Here is a 19,405-nt window from a genome sequence, read left to right as displayed (position 1 = left end):
ACCCTCCTTTCTCCTCAGAAAAGCAACTTGGAGAAAACAGACATTATACAGGGAATTAAGAAAAACAAAACCTATCATTAGTATAATCAAAGATATGAAAAGATACGGATCCATGAAAGAAAAAGACAAGAACAGAATACTATTTATTATTTTTAAAAAGGAACATTTAAAGAAAAAGAGCTCTTGGAAATTAAAAACATGATAACAGGAATGAAAATTCTATTTTCCAAGAATGAAGGATATGAAATGGCCCATTGAATGCCCAGCATACTAGATGAACATAGATCTAAAACAAGTATATTGGGCAAAAAGAGGATTCTATAAACAGCCAGAGAAAAAAATCAAGGCACACACAAAGAATCAGTAATCAAAGTAGCTTATGGCTTCTTCACAGAAATTCTGGAAGCTAGAAGACAATGGAAGATTTCCTTTAATATTCTGTAGAAAAGATATTTCTAACCTAAATATCTATACTCACTTATCAATCAACGTGTGAGAAGATAAAGATATTTTCAGACATAAAAGATCTCAAAAATTTTACTTCCCACATACCTTTCTAAGAAGCTACTGGAGACTGATCTATCAAAAACATGGGAGTAAACCAAGAAAGAGAAGATATGAAACAGAGATCCAACACTGGAAACAGGTGAAGGGAATTTTCACATTTATGATAAAGACTGGAAAAGAGGACAACCAATCCAGATTGAAGGAGGTCAAAACGTTCCACCACAGATCTTCAAGAAGAACTCCATAAGACTAACCCAGTGTGAATAAACATCTTGATGGGATATTTAAACCAAACAGCAGAGAATCTAGGGTTGACTTCTGATATGCACAAACAATATGAGGAAACTAAAAATGAGGCAGTTATTAACTCTAAGGAAAACAAAAAAGGTATGAGTGAAAGAAAAAGTAATCACAGTTTAGTACTTGGCTCAACTCTGACCAGCACACATAGTTATAGTGATGGAAACACTGGATACTGATCTAAACAAAATTATGATATAACTCTATTAATGGCATGGGGGCTGGGAAGTGTGTGTGTGTGTGTGTGTGTGTGTGTGTGTGTGTGTGAGAGAGAGAGAGAGAGAGAGGAGGTAGAGAGGAAAAAGAGCTAACTCCTCCTCTTTCATGTGGGGAGTTAATAGATGATAGCTAACAATGAAAAATCAACAATTAGCAACACAAACAGTTTATTTAGCCATAAAGAGGTAAAAATCCAAAGAATCACTTAAATAAAAGAGTTGAAAGTAGTTACCCCTTGGGAAAGGAAAATGTGGGTGAGGGGATCTGGGGACTAGTGTATTTCTTAAATCATGTAGAACTAGATTACTCTTTGTATGCACAGTTAAAAAAGAGAAGAAAATCCCTTAAGGGGTCATATGGAGACTGACTTACCATCACTTTCTTTTTAAAAAACTTATCTTTGAGTTATAACATATAAAATAAATTGCACACTGGTTTTTGTTTGATGAAATTTTTTTATTTTAAGAAGGAAATGGAAAATTTTATTTGAGCTAAGCTGAGGATTATAACCCGGAAACAGCCTCTCAGAAAGCTCTGACAACTGTCCCACCCGTTAGAGGTCAAAGCACAGTTATATACTGTTTGATGAGTTGTGATAAATACATGCACACATTCGTGTAACCACAACCTCAATCTAATAGCCATCTCTTATTGAACCAAATACAGCTGGTTTCCCCTCCAGCTGAAACTGATTTTTTTCATTGATAAAGCACAAAATAGAGTATATGGCTTGCATTTAGAGGTTACCAATGCCTATCTTTAAACCCAAGAGTATAGTGTTGGGTATAGTGAGAGGCTCACACAATGAAAGTGAGTGACTTGTCACTGGATTGAGTTGGGTTCATGTCTCCCATCTCCCAATCCAATGCCTAAGCTCACAAAGCAGAATGGTCAGGAGAGTTGCTCTCACTATTTAAATTGTTATTTTTCAATTTTAAAACCAACTATGCTATCCTGTGCTCTCTGTAGTTTCTCTACTTACTGATTTTCTACCCCCTATAATCATTAACATTTAAACTTTACATAAAATGGCACGTCTAGGGAAATGGTTATAAGCATGCAAACTAAGGGAGAAAAAGCTGACTGTTACTTAGAACATAATGAAACGTCCCCCTTTTCTAATTAAAGGAGTTATAATAGTCAATATCCCACACTGGTCTGTAAAAACTATTCTTAACAAATATGCAAGAATATATGAGAATGTAAATGTGAGTGAAAAAAAATCTCAATGATGCTCTGAAAAAAGGAATGCTGGTGAGAACCATTTCCAAAAGAAGCAAAGCTTGTAGTTCCAGGATGAAAATTCTAGCCTGAGATCCCTACCCTACAAACCACATTTCCCCCCACTGGTATAAGGATATGGTAGTTCCCCACTCTGAAGCTTCCAGAAGCTTTGGCCCTGATCCTACAAAAAAAGAACACGTGCTTGCTACCTTACTGTACCTTATTGTCAGCCACGTGACCTATTATAATAATAGACTTTTCAGAAAGTAGTAGTGACAAATGAGATTTATCTTGAGTTACTCAGGGGGATGGAAATAAATTTAGGTTTATAAAAGCTGTGAAATGTTACACAAGTCAAGTTTTCCCCCTGGATCTCACAAGGCTGTCTGAACGATACTGAAATAGACTAAAGGAAGTCTGATGGTCCTCGGAAAAAAACCACAGAAGTTATGGCATCTGACACACAGTTGGTACAGAGAGGTTTTCTTCTAGGACTGTTTATAGTTGTAATAACTATCCCTGTTATACTATCTAGCTACTAGAAAATCTCATCCACCTGATGTTCTCCGGACTTGAGTAGCTGCCCACTTACAGCCCCTCCCTCTTGTCATCCCACGGCTCAGATGGCTGGTTACCTGACATTGCGGGGTTGCTTGTCACAGGATAGCACAGTGCTTGCAATAGATTGCTGCAGGTGCTGTCGCTGCTTCCTCAGGATCTGTTGGAAATCATCTTCCAGGGTCTGTACTACATAACGTAGAAAAAGGACTCGCCCGGGCAGATTTTGTCCCTGGGGGAGAAAAAATGAGGAGTAAGTATTTCCTCTCAATCTCCTGGATGACACTGAGCACTGGGCTCTCATAAATACTAAGTCAAGGGAAGGCCCATGAGTCAACGAGTGTGTATCTAAAAGAGAGGTTTCTGGGAGAGAGCAAGCAGTCTAGGTCATTATAAAAGAGGGCAAATAGGGCAATCCTAGAGCTTGAAAAGTCAGTCTCTTTCTTTCACTGAACCTACCTATCAGTCTCAGGATAAACCCTAAACTGTGGATATCCGAACAGAGAGACAGAAAAATGACTCTGCCAAGCTACTAGATCAAGCAACCATGATGTCTATCTCACTGCTATACTTCTAGTAAGATGAGCTGATGTATATCCTTACTGTGAAAGCAAGTCTGAGCTGGGTTTTGTTACAGGTGAAATGACCCTAACTGTTGAAGCCTAACTGATGCAGGTAAAGAGCATGGTGGTGCACAGACCTTATTTATTTGTTTGAAACTCAGCTCCATCCCGTATTTAATTTACCGCTCTGAGTCTCAGTGTCCCTGTGATTTATGTGGTGATAACTCTAACCTTACCAAAGCCAGCGTTAAGTGTCTGTCACACAGCAGGCAGGCATGCACAATTCGTTGGTTTCCCTTTACTGACAAGGAAGGACTTACTTCTGGCCTTGTGCTATTTGTTTTCTAAATGCCTTATAGTTTTTTTGTCCCTCATTTCCTGCGTTATTGTCTTTAGTTGATTTTTTCCGTAGTGAAATGTTTACATTCCTTTCTCATTTCCTTTTGTGTACATTCTATAGCTATTGTCTTTGTGGTTACCATGGGGATTACATTTAACATTCTAAAATTATAATACTTTGAATTTATACCAGGTTAACTTCAATAACACACAAAACCTCTGCTCCTTTACAGCTCTGTTCCCACCCCTTTTAGTTGTTGAAGTCACAAAACAATATCTTCATATACTGTGTGCCCCAAAATAAACTAATAATTCTTTTAAATGCATTAATCTTTTAAATTATGTAGAAAACAAAATGTGGAGTTACAATAACACTAGCTTTTAGATTAATACTTTAAAAATGTATTAGTTACTTAATACATTATAGAAAACCAATGTGGAGTTACAAACCATTGTTACAATAATAGCTTTTATAACTGTCCATGTATTTATCTTTACTGACATCTTTATTTCTTCATACGGCTTCAAGTTACAGTTTAGTTTTCATTTTACCCTGCAGGACTCCCTTTAGCATTTCTTGATGAGCAGGGATAGTAGTAAATGAACTCCCTCAGCTTTTGTTCATCTGGGAATGTCTTTATTTCTCCCTCATTTTTTTTTAACAACTTTATTGGAGTATAATTGCTTTACAATGGTGTGTTAGTTTCTGCTGTATAACAAAGTGAATCAGCTATACATATACTTATATCCTCATATCCCCCTCCCTTTTGCGTCTCCCTCCCACCCTCCCTATCCCACCCCTGTAGGTGGTCACAAAGCACTGATCTGATCTCCCTGTGCTATGTGGCTGCTTCCCACTAGCTATCTATTTTACATTTGGTAGTGTATATATGTCCATGCCACTCTCTCACTTCGTCCCAGCTTACCCTTCTCCCTCCCCATGTCCTCAAGTCCATTCTCTAGGTCTGCATCTTTATTCCTGTCCTGCCCCTAGATTCTTCAGAACTTTTTTTTTTTAGATTCCATATATATGTGTTATCATATGGTATTTGTTTTTCTCTTTCTGACTTACTTCACTCTATATGACAGTCTCTAGGTCCATCCACCTCACTACAAATAACTCAATTTCGTTTCTTTCTACGGGTGAGTAATATTCCATTGTATATATGTGCCACATCTTTTTTAACCATTCATCTGTCAGTGGACACTTAGGTTGCTTCCATGTCCTGGCTATTGTAAATAGACCTGCAATTAACATTGTGGTACATGACTCTCTTTGAATTATGGTTTTCTCAGGGTATATGCCCAGTAGTTTCTCCCTCATTTTTGAAGGACAGTTTTGCTGGATACAGAAATCTTGGTTTTTTATTCTTTAGCACTTTGAATATATTGCCCCACTAACTTCTGGCCTCCAGTTTCTAATGAGAAATCTCTGATAATCTTATTGAGGATCTTGTATTGATGTGTCACTTCTCTCCTGCTGCTCATCCTCATTTTTGAAGGAAAGTTTTGCCAGATACAGTATTCTTGGTTGACAGTTCTTTTCTTTTAGAACTTTGAATACATCATCCCATTGCCTTCTGACCTGCAAGATTTCACTGAGATTCTGCTGAGTGTCTTATACAAACTCACTTGTATGTGATAATTCACTTTTTTCTTGCTGCTTTCAAGAAAAAGTCTTTCAAAGAAAAAGTCCTTAACTTTTGACAGTTTGATTATAATGTGTCTTGGTGTGGGGTCTCTCTGGTTTATTCTCACTGGAGCTTTCTTGAATTTGTATGCCCATTTCTTTCCTCAGACTTGGAAAGTTTTTGGTTATTATTTCTTCAAATAAGCTCTTTGCCCCTTTCTCTCTTCCGTTTCTGGGACTTCCCTAATGTGTATATGGTCCATTTAATGGTGTCCCATAGTCCCTTAGGTGCTCATCAATTTTCTTCATTCTGTTTTCTTTTTGCTCCTCTGTCTCAGTGATTGCAAATGACCTTTCTTCATGTTCATTGATTTTTTTTCTCCTGCCTGACCAAGACTGTTGTTGAACTCCTCTAGTGAAGTTTTCAATTCAGTAACTGTATTTTTCAGCTCCAGAATATGTTTATTTTCTACAGTTTTTTAAAATTTAATATTCTCATTTTGTTCATGCATTATTTTCTTGCTTCATTTTGTTGTCTGTGTTCTCTTGTAGCTCCTTGAGCATCTTTAAGATAGTTTAAAAATTTTTTTTGTCAGTAAGTTGAGAGACTTGTGTTTCTTTAGGGTCAGTTTCTGGAGCTTTATTTCATTCTTTTGATTGGGCTGCATTTCCCTGCCTCTTTGTATGCCTTGTAATCTTCTTTTGAGATTTAAACATTTGAAAAAAACACCTTTCCCAGTCTTTATCCATTGAGTTCATGCATGGCAAGACCTTCACCAATCAGCTTGGCTAAAGGTTCTGAGACCTCTCAGACCTTTACTGGAGATGTGTTTTCTCTGAGCTTGTGTGTGTGCTTTTATCTGCCTTAATTTCCCAAGTGGCTTGCCCCTACTTCTTGAAAGCCCACAGTCTCTTGCTCCCCCAGTACCTGTTGGTGGAACTGCATACTCTCTGCAGCTCTAAAATGCTGCAGTGCTCACATTTCTTTTCAGCCAGAAAACTAAGCCACTGTTCTCAACAGTGCTCTGAGTCAGGTAAGACAGAAACTATCCTAACAAGCCAGAACACTGGACTCAATGTCCACTCTTCTGTTTCCATCCCAAGGGAGGAGCCAGGGTATGGGAGACTTCCTCCTAGTTGCACTGTGCTATGCTGGGTAGAGGGAGGGGCACGGACACACAAAACACCACAAACTTTCCTACTCCTTTCAATGGAGTACCTTCTTGGTTATACATTGGCCTGAGTACTACAACTTCTCAACTGGTCTCTAGAGTTTTCACAAAGGTATTCTGGTCCATATATTGTTGTTAACTTGGTGTCTCCATTGGGGAACAAGGGCCTGGAGCTTCCTTGTCTACCATCTTGGTGGTGTTTCCCAGATCATGCTTTCTTAAAGCCCTGTATTTTTTTGCTCCAATCTGGAATGATTGCTCTCTAGGTCTACTATTTGCAGTAATCTCAGGACTTCTCTTCCTTACTCTTCTGGATTAGATCTAGTGATACTGGATCCTGTGTCTCCCCCTTTTTTGATTATTCCCCTATTCTTTGTATGCATATCTTCAAGTAACCTATGAAATGGGGTGTGTGGATATTTTTTCAAGTTTGTACATGTCTGGAAATGTCTTTATTCTACCCTCACAGTTGACTAATAGTTTGGCTGAGTATAGAGTTCTAAGTTGACAATAATTTATTCCATCCAGGTGCTTTTGGGTTAGCAGACAGAAAGCTGGCAATTAAGTTTAGGGATCCCTAAAGGTCAGAATGCAGACTTTTTTTCTGGAGCACCAACTCTACACTAGCTGACTTCATTTATGACAGATGGTTCATTCGATTTCTTTTAGACAATGAATCCTCTGATTTTTTGCCTGAAAGGTAGGTAACCTGGCAACTGAGCTTTCTGCACTCAAAAATAGAGAGATTGTCAGTTCCATCTACAAGCTTTCAACAGACTTACAGCTCATATCCTACTCCAACCTTCTTATATATTGTGTTTCTTTTTTTTTTTTTTTTTTTTTTTTGCGGTACGCGGGCCTCTCACTGTTGTGGCCTCTCCCGTTGTGGAGCACAGGCTCCGGACGCACAGGCCCAGAGGCCATGGCTCACAGGCCCAGCCGCTCCGCGGCATGTGGGATCCTCCCGGACCGGGGCACGAACCCATGTCCCCTGCATCGGCAGGCGGACTCTCAACCGCTGCGCCACCAGGGAAGCCCATATTGTGTTTCTGAGTCCAAAAATTCTTTGCTCTAAAGGGCAGATTTCCTCCCTCTTTGGCTACAGCCCTTCCTCATGTATTCTAGCCTGTAGCTTTCTCAGCCTAGCTACATCAGTCATCACTCTTACATTTCCTTTAGCTCTTCCAATTTTCATTCAAATCTATTGTCTTTCCCCTTATTTTCAGTGCCATAGGTTTATACCTTTCTCTATTCATTTACTGTTATTTTAAATGGAATCTGAAAAAGGAGAGGGATAAGTGAATGTATTCAATCTTGAATTGGAAGACAGCACATACCACTTTAATAGGAATGTTTTGGTTGGGATTGGGGGGAGTAAAAGAAAGGAATAATGGCAAAGACATTACTACCAGATTTACAGTCACTTTTATTTCTAGTTAAAACTTCCTCTGCAAAAGATTTATGCTTGCAATTGCTATGTTACCTCTTCCTCCATGACATAAGTAAGCAGCTTCCAGTCCCACTCCACCGTCTTGGCATTAGCTGGATGTAGCCTGAAAGTAAAGTGACATCAATTAGAATTCTGGAGAGTTTAGTGGAAGCAGGGATGGGATCTCGAAGATGATAGAAGCAAGAAGCCTCCTCATATCCTCAGTGCTCTTGCCCACCCTTGGATACAATACCATGTCATCTGAGGGTAGTGGAACTTCATTTTTTTTGGCTACCCAGTATCCACTTGTCTTTTGGGAAGCATTAGTACCCCAATTTTGCCTTGAAGAAATCAACTCTTTATTATTCTTAGCCCACTGGCTTTATCCACTAGGACCCTGGGAAGAAGTCTGTGAAGCATGTCAATCTTGATATTCTATTCCTCAGTTCGCAATGATTGGCTCAAAGATGGACTCATATCTTATGTTATGCCAATTAAAACCTATAAGACCCAATTTCAGAACTCTGTGTGATTATAAAGGAAGTGGACCCTCTCTTGTACTAAGAGTGTCATAAAAGCTAGAGGCTGAGAAGGCTACCATGTGAAGCCTAAAAACAGCAAATTAGAGCTGAAAAATGGATCCTGGTAACCATTTTTGAACTGAATTAAGTCACATCTTATTCCTAGGTTTCTAGTAACACGAGTCATTAAATTCTCTTTTACCAGCTGTTAAAGCCAGTTTGGATTGAGTTTCCTGTCACTTGCAATACAAATAATACTAATATACTAAGTCACCCTCTCTAATGGTTAGATGAATAAATCTTAGGCAAGAGAAAGTTGTGCCCTGAGGCCAGGTTCCCCAGAAGATTTGCCAAAAGCTAAGGTTCATACTGTTGAATTTTCATGAGAAGCATGTAGGCCTCCTTTAGAACATCCACAGTCTCAGAGCCACTGAGCAGGATTTTCTGGATGATGTGAGCCACAATTTCTCTGGGTGGGTAATGCTGGGGTGACACAAAGTCCATCAAAAACTGCACAGTCCCCAGGGGAAAGTTTTCTTCAATGGTGTTTGTTACCATCCTTAGTCTTCGATGAGGGATAGGTTCTAATTTTTGACCCTTGTTCTGCAGAGATAAAAAGAAATAAATTAGGATGGGTTTCTATAGACACAAAAGCAAGAGGTTCTGGAACAAGTTGAAGACAGGGAAGTTTTCCATGCATTTGAAATATTCATAATTAAAAAAATTGAGACTGGAAAGCCTTATCTAAAAAACTTCTAATGACATGGGAAAATGCTTATATTAAGTTAACAAATAAGAATACAAAGTTCTACATGTAACATGATTTCATCTGTGTTAAAATATAGCATTCGAAAGGAAAGTACAAAAGATTTAAGAGCTAGCCTAAGTTGATTTTGGAATAAGGGTGATAAGATATTTAGGGGTAGCTATGATACTATACCAGATACTGAAACAAAGAGATGAATAAAGATGCTTTAAATATGTCTTATTGTTAGAAGAAGAATTCCATTTTGTTGATTTTTTTTGAGTCAACAGTAAATATTAAGTTGCTTCACCCCCCCGCCCCCAACCCCCAAACAGTATGTATATAAAGAATGAAAGAGAATGTATGAAAAGTGGTTTTCTATTATCTGGGTGGTGAAATGATGGATGATTTTTCCTCTATATGTTCTTTTGTATTTTTCAATTTTTCTGTAATAGACACATCATCAGAAGAAAAACAAACATTAAAAAGTCTGATATAATAACAACAATAATTATAATAATAAGTTTTAACATTTAACTTATCCTCACTTAATTCTCTCAACAACTCTAAGAAATACATGTTATTATTATTCCTATTTTATAGATAAGGAAACTGAGATTTAGAGTGAGAATTTGTCATGCAATAGATGGCAGAAGCTGGTTTCATACAGCGGTATAACTCCATAGCTACCATCTAAACTCAAACTCTCTATAAACAACAAAACCAACAATAATAAATATATTATTGTTAAGACCCCCAATTATTAAAAAATTTAAAGTGTCTACACATAAAAAGGCAACCAGGAAGGAAATACACCCAATTATTAACATTAATAAATGCTGACTGATAGCATCATGGGTAATTATTTCTTAAGCAAGCATTATTTTTAAAATCTGAGAATAAGTATTAATTTTAAAACACAAGCCAAACAAAGTTTGATAGTTTATATATAACAGAAAAACAATGATGGCTAGAATTGCCCTTCTGGGGAGAGGGCAGTTAGCTTTCTTATGTCTCAGGACACCTGAGGGTAACCCCTGATCTCGCTGATAACTCAGAGGAGTTAAGGCTAATGGCTGGTTAGTGGCAGCATGGACACTGGCTAAGAAGTTCTTGGAAGAATTTACTGTATAGCACAGGAAATTATATTCAATATCCTGTAAAAACCTATAATGGAATATAACCTGAAAAAAATAACGGAATCACTTTGTTGTATACCTGAAACTAACATAATATTGTAAATCAACTATATTTTAATAATATAGTTATATATTATTAAATATATATTTAATATAATAAATACATTATATTTATTGGCTATAAATGGGTATAATAAGTATTATTATAGCCATCCTAGTCGATACAAAGTGGTATCCCACTGTGATTCTGATTTGCAGTTCCCTAATTACTAACGATACAGAAAATCTTTGGAGAAATGTCTATTCAAATCCTTTGCCCATTACTAATATAATACTGTAAATCAACTATACTTCAATAAAAAAATAATGTACTGACCAAAACCCCCAATGAATTAGAATAGAATAGAAAATAAAGTGCATTACACTAAAAAAAAGTTCTGGGGGGAGAATGACTTAGTGAAGAAGTACTTATAAAAAGCCCAAAAGTAATCAAAAGAGACAGAAAAGATTTACAGATGTATTCTAGATGGCTGAGATTCTTTGAGAAGGTAAGAAATAAAGATGAAGAAGAAAAAGCCACTCTGTGTAGCCTAATTGCCACCTTGTAATCTGAGCTATGTGTACACATAAGGTGGACCTGTATCTACTGATGCCTTCTTTGGTTGTGTAGCACCTACAAAGCACTACATCCTTGACTAGGTAAAGAACTTTCTCAAGTCCCCCAGGTGCTCAATAATGGAATGATGTATCGTCCATCAGAGGCAGACTCACAGGAAAAAAGAGAACAAGCTAGTGTTGGGGAGAGTCATTCAGAAGGAGGAGACATAAAGCCTACTAGAAGATAGAACAATTAAAAGGAGAGAAAAAAATTCACTCTCTAAGAGTAAATCAATGTGAATGCCTGACACCCACTAAGCTGGATTACGGATTGCCCCAACAGGAGAAGCACCTTTTGAATTCTTGAACAACTTCAAGCCAGTCTTCTTAATGTTGGGAATGTGTTTAGGTATAGTGAAAAAAAGCTTCATGTTATGGGACTTAGCCACAATTTTTTTTTCTTACACATCTAGTTTAGTTCTTACAGATCAATGAAGACTAATGGGAAGTAGCATTTCCATTAAAATATTAAAATTGAGCTGGAGAGGGTGTGGAGAAAAGGGAACCCTCCTACACTGTTGGTAGGAATGTAAACTGGTGCTGCCACTATGGAAAACAGTATGGAGGTTCCTCAAAAAACTAAAAATAGAGCTACCATATGTCCAGCAATCCCACTCCTGGGCATGTATCTGGAAAAAGATGAAAACTCTAATTTAAAAAGATACAGGCACTCCAATGTTCATAGTAGCACCATTTATAATAGCCAAGACATGGAAACAACCCAAGTGCCCATCAACAGATCACACACACACACACACACAGTGGAATATTACTCAGCCATAAAAAATGAATGAAATAATGCCATTTGCAGCAACATGGATGGACCTAGAGAATATCATACTAAGTGAAGTAAGTCAGACAGAGAAAGATAGATATTATATAATATCACTTATATGTGGAATCCAAAAAAATAATACCAATAAATCTATCTACAAAACAGAAACAGACTTGCAGACATAGAAAACAAACTTATGGGTACCAAAGGGGAAAGGGAGGTGGGGAAGGACAAGTTAGAAGTATGGGATTAACAGAAACAAACTGCTATACATAAAATAGATCAGCAACAAGGATCTACTGTCTAGCACAGGGAACAATATTCAGTATCTTGTAATGACGTGTAATGGAAAATAATCTGAACAAATATATAACTGAATCACTTTGCTGTATACTTGAAACTAAAACAATATTGTAAGTCAACTTCAATTTAAAAAATCTTAAAATTGAATTTCCTTCCCCAAGTTAGAGAGTAACAATTTTGAAGCTACCAAAGTGTCATGAGTATTATTATCTCTGTGATATGGAAGCTGTAATGAGGGCATCAGGAATTGAGGAAGGAAAGGCAGAGGAACTGAGAAGTATTTGATGAAGGCCTATGGTGAGCCAGACACTCCAACAGGCACCTTACATATTATCTCCTTTAATGATACTGTGAAGTATGTCCTTATCTCCATTTTATAGATAGGTAAAGTGACTTCTTCAGTGCCAGATTTTAAGTGTGGGGCTGAATTTGAACCCAGATCTGATTTTACACTGAATGGTTCCACAGTGGGAAAAAGATAAAAATGTCTTAACTCAGCTGGGCATACGAACGTCATGCTAGGCCTATACAAAGGACACCTGATCCCCAGGGGAAGACATGTTAGCTCACCTCTCTTGTGTCTTTATCTGGTATTAGTGTCTGGAAGAAGAGGTGATGCACCGGAGGTCGTAAGAAGTACTTCATTCTATGCAGGCATGGTCTGTTGTACAACCCACCTTGTGGTGTTCGTGCTTGCACCTGGGCAGATCCGGGGTTGACAGGCTCTGACAGTGATATCTCTTTTCTGGCTGGAGTTTCTTTGACAGAGAGCGAAGGAACTTTCTCTAAGGAAGTTTCAAACTGTGGAGACTGTGGGCTGGGAGAGCAGCTTGGAGAGGATGGAGCTGAGACATCCATAGGCGTGTCATGGTTCTGTACATCATTTTGCAGAGAGTCAGGCCTGAGTTTTGGTAAATGAGCCAAGTCTCCAAATGTTTGTGGCATGTCTTCTGGCAAGCATGACATGTCCCCAGGTGAATGTAGCACATCTACTGATAAGTGTGGGACTTCTCCAGGTGAATGTGGTACACTTCCTGGTGACGGTGGCATGTCTCTTGGTGACTGTGGTACATTGGCTGGTGACTGTGACACATCTGCTGGTGACTGTAGAACATCTGCTGGTGACTGAGGCACGTCTCCTGATGACTGTGGCATGTCTCCTGATGATTGTAGCATACCTCCTGATGATTGTAGCATATCTCCTGGTGACTGTGGCATGTCTTGCAGGTGTGTCACATCTTGTGGATACGTTATGTTTTGAGGTGGGCCTGGTACATCTTGAGGTAGGCCCAGTGAGTCTTGAGGTGGACACAGTGAGTCTTGAGGTGGGCTTTGTGAGTGTTGAAGTTGCCATGATGAGTCTTGAGGTGGACTTGGCATATTCTGCTGAGTGCATGGCATATTCTGAGGGCATGGCACATCTTGAGGAGGGCATGGCCCTTCTTGAGGCGGGTGAGGCAAAGTTTGTAGTTGGCACTGCATGGTTTGTGATGGGCATGACAAGGCTCGCGGTGGGCATGAGGAGGCTCGTGGTGGACATGGTGAGGCTCGCAGTGGGCATGGCAAGGCTCTCAGTGGGCATGGCAAGGCTTGTGGAAGGCAAGGCACATCTTGCTGTGGGCATGGCAAGAGTGCCCTTTGATTGCTACGGCTACCATTATTGCTTGTTGCGGGGAGGGAGTGAGTATCTGAAGACAGCTGTAGGCTTGCCAAGAAGCCGAGGTCACCTTTGAATATGGTTGAGCTACAATTAGGCTCTCCTGGATAAACAGAGTCCCCACTGATGGACGTAGGGGGTTGGGGACCTTCAAATGCAGTTTCTTCCAAAAGGTCCAAATCCACAGGATCACTGTTAATGATTCTCCGTGTTGCAGGCCGAGAGCTTCTGTCTACCCGCCCTTCCATCACCTCTTTGCTGGAGAGGCTGGCACATGCTTGAAGACTGGCTGGCTCTTTCTGGGAAGGAGCAACAGGTTCTAGAGTCAAGTCAAGAGTGGCAATAGGTCTATTTTCTTCCTCAGATCCTGTTAGGTCAATCACACAGAGTCCATTGCGATCCTTTGCCCTTGGTCTGGTTTCTCTAGTTAAGTCAATGAAGTCCTGTTGAAGGATTGGGAGAAGATAAGAGGTCAAGTAGGGGTCTTAGCTTTATCTAAGAGGACTTAAAGCTTAGCTTTTAAGGATAAAACTATTTTACTTTTTCACTTCACTGACAATTTATATACCTTATATAACATAAGTGTTAGTTTATTTCCTTTGGCCAAAATTTTCCTCTGTCAAAGCTGCCAATTTCTATACCTTCTTAAATTATCCAAATGCCACAAGCACATAACAGAGGACACAGGGGGAAATGTTTTATGATCCAAGGTGGACAGGGGAGTAGTAGAGAAGATTTCAACCTTAAGTCAAAGTAAAAAACAAACTTTGTTTGGAAAAGCAAATACACAGGATAACCTACAACAGAAGCTAAAGAAGGGAAACTAATATAAGAGAATCTACTTTGTGCTAAGAATGTGTTGAGTGCTTTCACACATCTTTAACTTTCACAATGACCCTGTCAGGAAGGCATTATCATCTCCATTATACAGATGGGGAAACTAGAGTTCAGAGGGGTTAGGCTATTTACCTATGGATTATACAGTTATGTAGCACAGACAGACATTCAAACCCAGGCCTGTTTCCTTCTTTCCCTGTTAGGGCCTAGGAATGTACTTCATTCAATGTATAATCAGCCTATAGTCAGATATGGAGAATAATACACTAAGGGTTATAAAACTAACCATTGTAAGTGTGAGCCTAAATTAATTACAAAAAACCTCCTATATTCACCCCAATTCCTTGGCAAAATGATTAGGCAGTTCACAAAGCCTGATGATGCCAGCCAGAGGTACTGTAAACAATCTCTGTGTCATGAGCCAGGAACAATATTGCTCTGCCTTCCAGGTGTCTCCTCACTTGGTTGGGTACCACTGTCACTGCTATGTCGGGTACTAATTGCTGGGCTAGCAATGCTCTTGCTGCTACTACAGCTACCATGCTATTTCTTTTAATAGATGTGATGGTCACCACTGTCAACGGCACCAAAGCAGGACACAGGATTCTGGGTGGATCAAGTGAGAAGCTGGCATGCATCTCATCTTGGAATAGGGATTGCTTGGTGAAACCTAATGCCTCATTCCTAAGAAGCAGCCATATAGTATCACTGCTTCTCTACTGCTAGCTGAACTCAACATAAATAGCTGCAAAGGTCTGAATTCAACTCCTATTCCATCACCAACTTCTAAAATGCAACATTACCATGTCTCTCTCACTTAAAACCCACCATATGAGCTACAGGATAAAGGGCAAATGCTTTAGTAAGACTCATAAAGCCCTTCATAATTCAGCCTCTTCTTGATTCCTCTCCTCTTCGTGTGTGCAAATCACACAGAACTACTTCAGATCCCCAAATGTGCCATGCTTTCTCAAGTATTACTATCTTTATGTTTGCTTATGTTCTTTCTTTTGTCTGGAGTGATTATTATCCCTTTGATTGTTTGCAAGTTTCTTGTCTTTCAAGACTCAGCACAGATATCACTGTGTGTGAAAATTCTTCCAGATCACTTCTTGTCCCAAGTTAAATTATTAGTTTTCTCCCTTATATCCCCAATTCATCTGTACAAACCAAAAAGGTTTATCCCAAAGAATTTGATGTTTTTAAATGATATTGAAAATGGAAATAATTTTTTGGCATTTTCCAATTATTCATTGCTAGTATATAGAAATGCTGTTGATTTATGTATGTATATTATCCCTGTATCCTCTGACCTTGCTAAATTCACTTACTAGTTCAAGTAAATTTTTTTGTAGACTCCTTAGGGTTTTCCATATAAGAAATCATGTCTGCAAATAGAGGAGTTTTTCTTCCTTTTCAATCTGCATGCCTTTTATTTCTTTTTCTTAACTATTGCAATGGCTAAGGCATCCAGTATAATTCTCAGCAGAAGTGCTGAAAAGCAGACATCTGAGACTTTCATCATTAAGGATAACGTTAGCTGTGTTGTCTTCATAGATGCCCCATATCACGTTGAGAAAGTTCCCTTCTTCTCCTTGTTTTCTGAGAGTTTAAAAGTTTTTATTTATTTATTTTGGCTGCACTGGGTCTTAGTTGCAACACACAGGATCTTTGTTGTGGCATGTTTAGTTGTGGCATGCGGGCTTCTTAGTTGCAGCATGCATGTGGGATCTAGTTCCCTGACCAGGGATCGAACCCGGGCCCCCTGCATTGGGAGCATGGAGTTTTATCCACTGGACCACCAGGGAAGTCCCGTTTTCTGAGAGTGTTAATTGGAAATGGTTGTTAAATTTAGTCAAATGATTTCTCTGCACCTGTTGAGATATTTTATGATTTTCCTTTGTACTATTAATACCAAAAATTATATTAATTGATTTTCTAATGTTAAATTAATCCTATGGAAAACTCCACTGGTTATGATGTATGATTTTTTTCTATATTGTTTATTTTAATATATCAATATTTTGTTAAGAATTTTTGCATATTTATGAGGGATATTAGTTTGTAGTTTTCTATTCTTGTAATTTCTTTTACTGGTTTTTCTATCACAATAAAACTGGCCTCATAAAATGATTGGGAGCTATTCCCACCCCCTCTATTTAGGTTGTGTTGCATTGGTACCATATCTTTCTTCAATGTTTACAGAAATCACCAGTGAAGCTATCTGGGCCTGAAATTTGCTTTGTAGTTAAAATTTAGTAGACGTAAGGCTATTTACATTTTCTACTTCTTCTTGTGTTAGTTCTGTGAGTTATGGAGTTTGTTATTAAAATTATTAGCATAAAGTTGTTCACAACAGTCCTTTATTATTTTTTTAATTCTATACTCTGTATAGATTTATCCCCAATTTTCTTTTTTTATTCCCAGTATTGGTAATTTGTATCCTTTGCATTTTCTCTCCTGATCAGCCTAGCTAGAAGTTTATCAATTTGACTGATCTTTCCAAAGGACCAGCTTTTTCATCCATTCCCTTTATTTCTATTGTTATCATTATTATTTCCTTCCTTCTATTTACTGTGGATTTAATTTGCCCTTCTTTTTCTAGCTTCTTAATGTGGAAGCTGATACCTTGATTTTCAAAATCTTCCTTTTCTAGCATTAGCATTTAAAGCTAAAAATTTCCCTGTAAGTACTGTTTAGCTTCATCCCACAATTTTTAATACACAGTCACTTTATTATCATGTAGTTCAAGCTTACCTTCACCATGGTCAGAAAACAAACCCTGTAAGATTTCAATCTTTTGAAATGCACTGAGATGTATTTTATGTCCTAACACATGGCCTACTTACTGAATGTTCCTTGTACACTTGAAAAAACATGTGCATTCTGCAGTTGTTGGATATAAATGCCAATTAGGTCATGGTTGCTGATAGTAGCTTTTGGATCTTTGATTTTCTTCACCTTTGATGGGATGCAGTTGTGCTATCAAGTACTGACAGAAGTGTATTAAAGTGTCCAGGGGAAAGACCTTCAAGATGGCGGAGGAGTAAGATGTGGAGCTCATCTTCCTCCCAATGAATACATCAGAAATACATCTACATGTGGAACAACTCATACAGAACACCTACTGAACGCTGGCAGAAGACTTCAGACTTCCCCAAAGGCAAGAAACTCCCCACATACCTGGGTAGGGCAAAAGAAAAAAGAAAAAACAGAGACAAAAGAATAGGGACAGGACCTGCATCTCTGGGAGGGAGCTGTGAAGGAGGAAAAGTTTCCACACACTAGGAAGCCCCCTCACTGGCAGAGATGGGGGGGCGGGGGGGAAGCTTCGGAGTCACAGAGGAGAGTGCAGCAACAGGGGTGCAGAGGGCAAAGTGGAGAGATTCCTGCACAGAGGATCTGTGCCGACCAGCACTCACCAGCCTAGAGGCTTGTCTGCTCACCCGCCAGGACGGGTGGGGACTGGGAGCAGAGGCTCCGGCATAGGAGGTCAGATCTCAGGGAGAGGACTGGGGTTGGCTGCGTGAACACAGGCTGAAGGGGGCTAGTGTGCCACAGCTAGCAGGGAGGGAGTCTGGGAAAAAGTCTGGAACTGCCTAAGAGGCAAGAGACCATTGTTTCAGGGTGCACGAGGAGAGGGGATTCAGAGCACCACCTAAACGAGTTCCAGAGATAGGCGTGAGCCATGGCTATCAGGGTTGACACCAGAGATGGTTATGAAATGCTAAGGTAGCTCCTGCATCCACCAAAAAGCCTGTGTGCAAGCACAGGTCATTATCCACACCTCCCCTCCAGGGAGCCTGTGCAGCCCGCCACTGCCAGGGTCCTGTGATCCAGGGACAACTTCCCTGGGGGAACACACGGCAAGCCTCAGGCTGTTGCAACATCATGCCAGCCTCTGCTGCCGCAGGCTCGCCCCGCATTCAGTACCCCTCCCTCCCCCGGGCCTGAGTGAGCCAGAGGCCCCTAATCAGCTGCTCCTTTAATCCCATCCTGTCTGGGCGGGAACAGATGCCCTCAGGCAACCTATACGCAAAGGTGGGGCCAATTCCAAAGCTGAACCCCAGCAGCTGTTCGAACAAAGAAGAGAAAGGGAAATTTCTCCCAGCAGCCTCAGGAACAGAGTATTAAATCTCCACAATCAACATGATGTACCCTGCATTTCTGGACTACCCGAATAGACAATGGATCACCCAAAATTGAGGTGGTGGACTTTGGAAGCAACTGTAGACTCGGGGTTTGCTTTCTGCATCTAATTTGTTTCTGGTTTTATGTTTATCTTAGTTTAGTATTTAGAGTTTATTATCATTGGTAGATTTGCTTATTGGTTTCGTTGCTCTCTTCCTTTTTTTAATATATAGATATATATGTATATTTTTCCTTTTTCTCTTTCCATGAGTGTGTATGTATATGCTTCTTTGTGTGATTTTGTCTGTATAGCTTTGCTTTTACCATTTGTCCTAGGGTTCTGTCTGTCGGTTTTCTTTTTCCTTTTTAGTATAGTTTTTAGTGCTTGTTATCATTGGTGGATTTGTTTTTTGGTTTGGTTGCTCTCTCCTTTCTTTCTTTCTTTTTTTATTACTTTAAAATATTTTTACTTATAATAATTATTTTTTATTTCAATAACATTATTTATTTTATCCCCCCCCATCTCTTTCTTTCTCCTTTTTCTTCTGAGCCATGTGGCTGACCGAGTCTTGATGCTCCAGCTGGGTGTCAGGCCTGTGCCTCTGAGGTGGGAGGGCCAAGTTCAGGACACTGGTCCACCAGAGACCTCCTGGCTTCACATAATATCAAATGGCAAAAGCTCTCCCAGAGATCTCCATC

General features: G+C 39.3%; 1 protein-coding gene across 2 annotated transcripts in view; it reads right to left on the bottom strand.

Annotated features, from left to right (window-relative positions):
- SIMC1 (SUMO interacting motifs containing 1) overlaps window positions 1-19,405 on the bottom strand; it is a 100,127-nt gene that overhangs the window by 34,119 nt on the left and 46,603 nt on the right. For both annotated transcript variants that reach the window (XM_081231934.1, XM_081231933.1), the window contains 4 exons: window positions 12,652-14,181; window positions 8,833-9,065; window positions 7,996-8,065; window positions 2,886-3,040 (listed from right to left, as the gene is read on the bottom strand). In XM_081231934.1, coding sequence (XP_081088060.1) covers window positions 2,886-3,040; window positions 7,996-8,065; window positions 8,833-9,065; window positions 12,652-14,181 — 1,988 coding nt within the window. The remainder of the gene's footprint in view (window positions 1-2,885; window positions 3,041-7,995; window positions 8,066-8,832; window positions 9,066-12,651; window positions 14,182-19,405) is intronic.

Source organism: Mesoplodon bidens, assembly GCF_964165515.1.
Source record: "Mesoplodon bidens genome assembly, chromosome: 4".
NCBI lineage: Eukaryota > Metazoa > Chordata > Mammalia > Artiodactyla > Ziphiidae > Mesoplodon > Mesoplodon bidens.
This window is presented reverse-complemented; position numbering and strand designations above follow the sequence as displayed.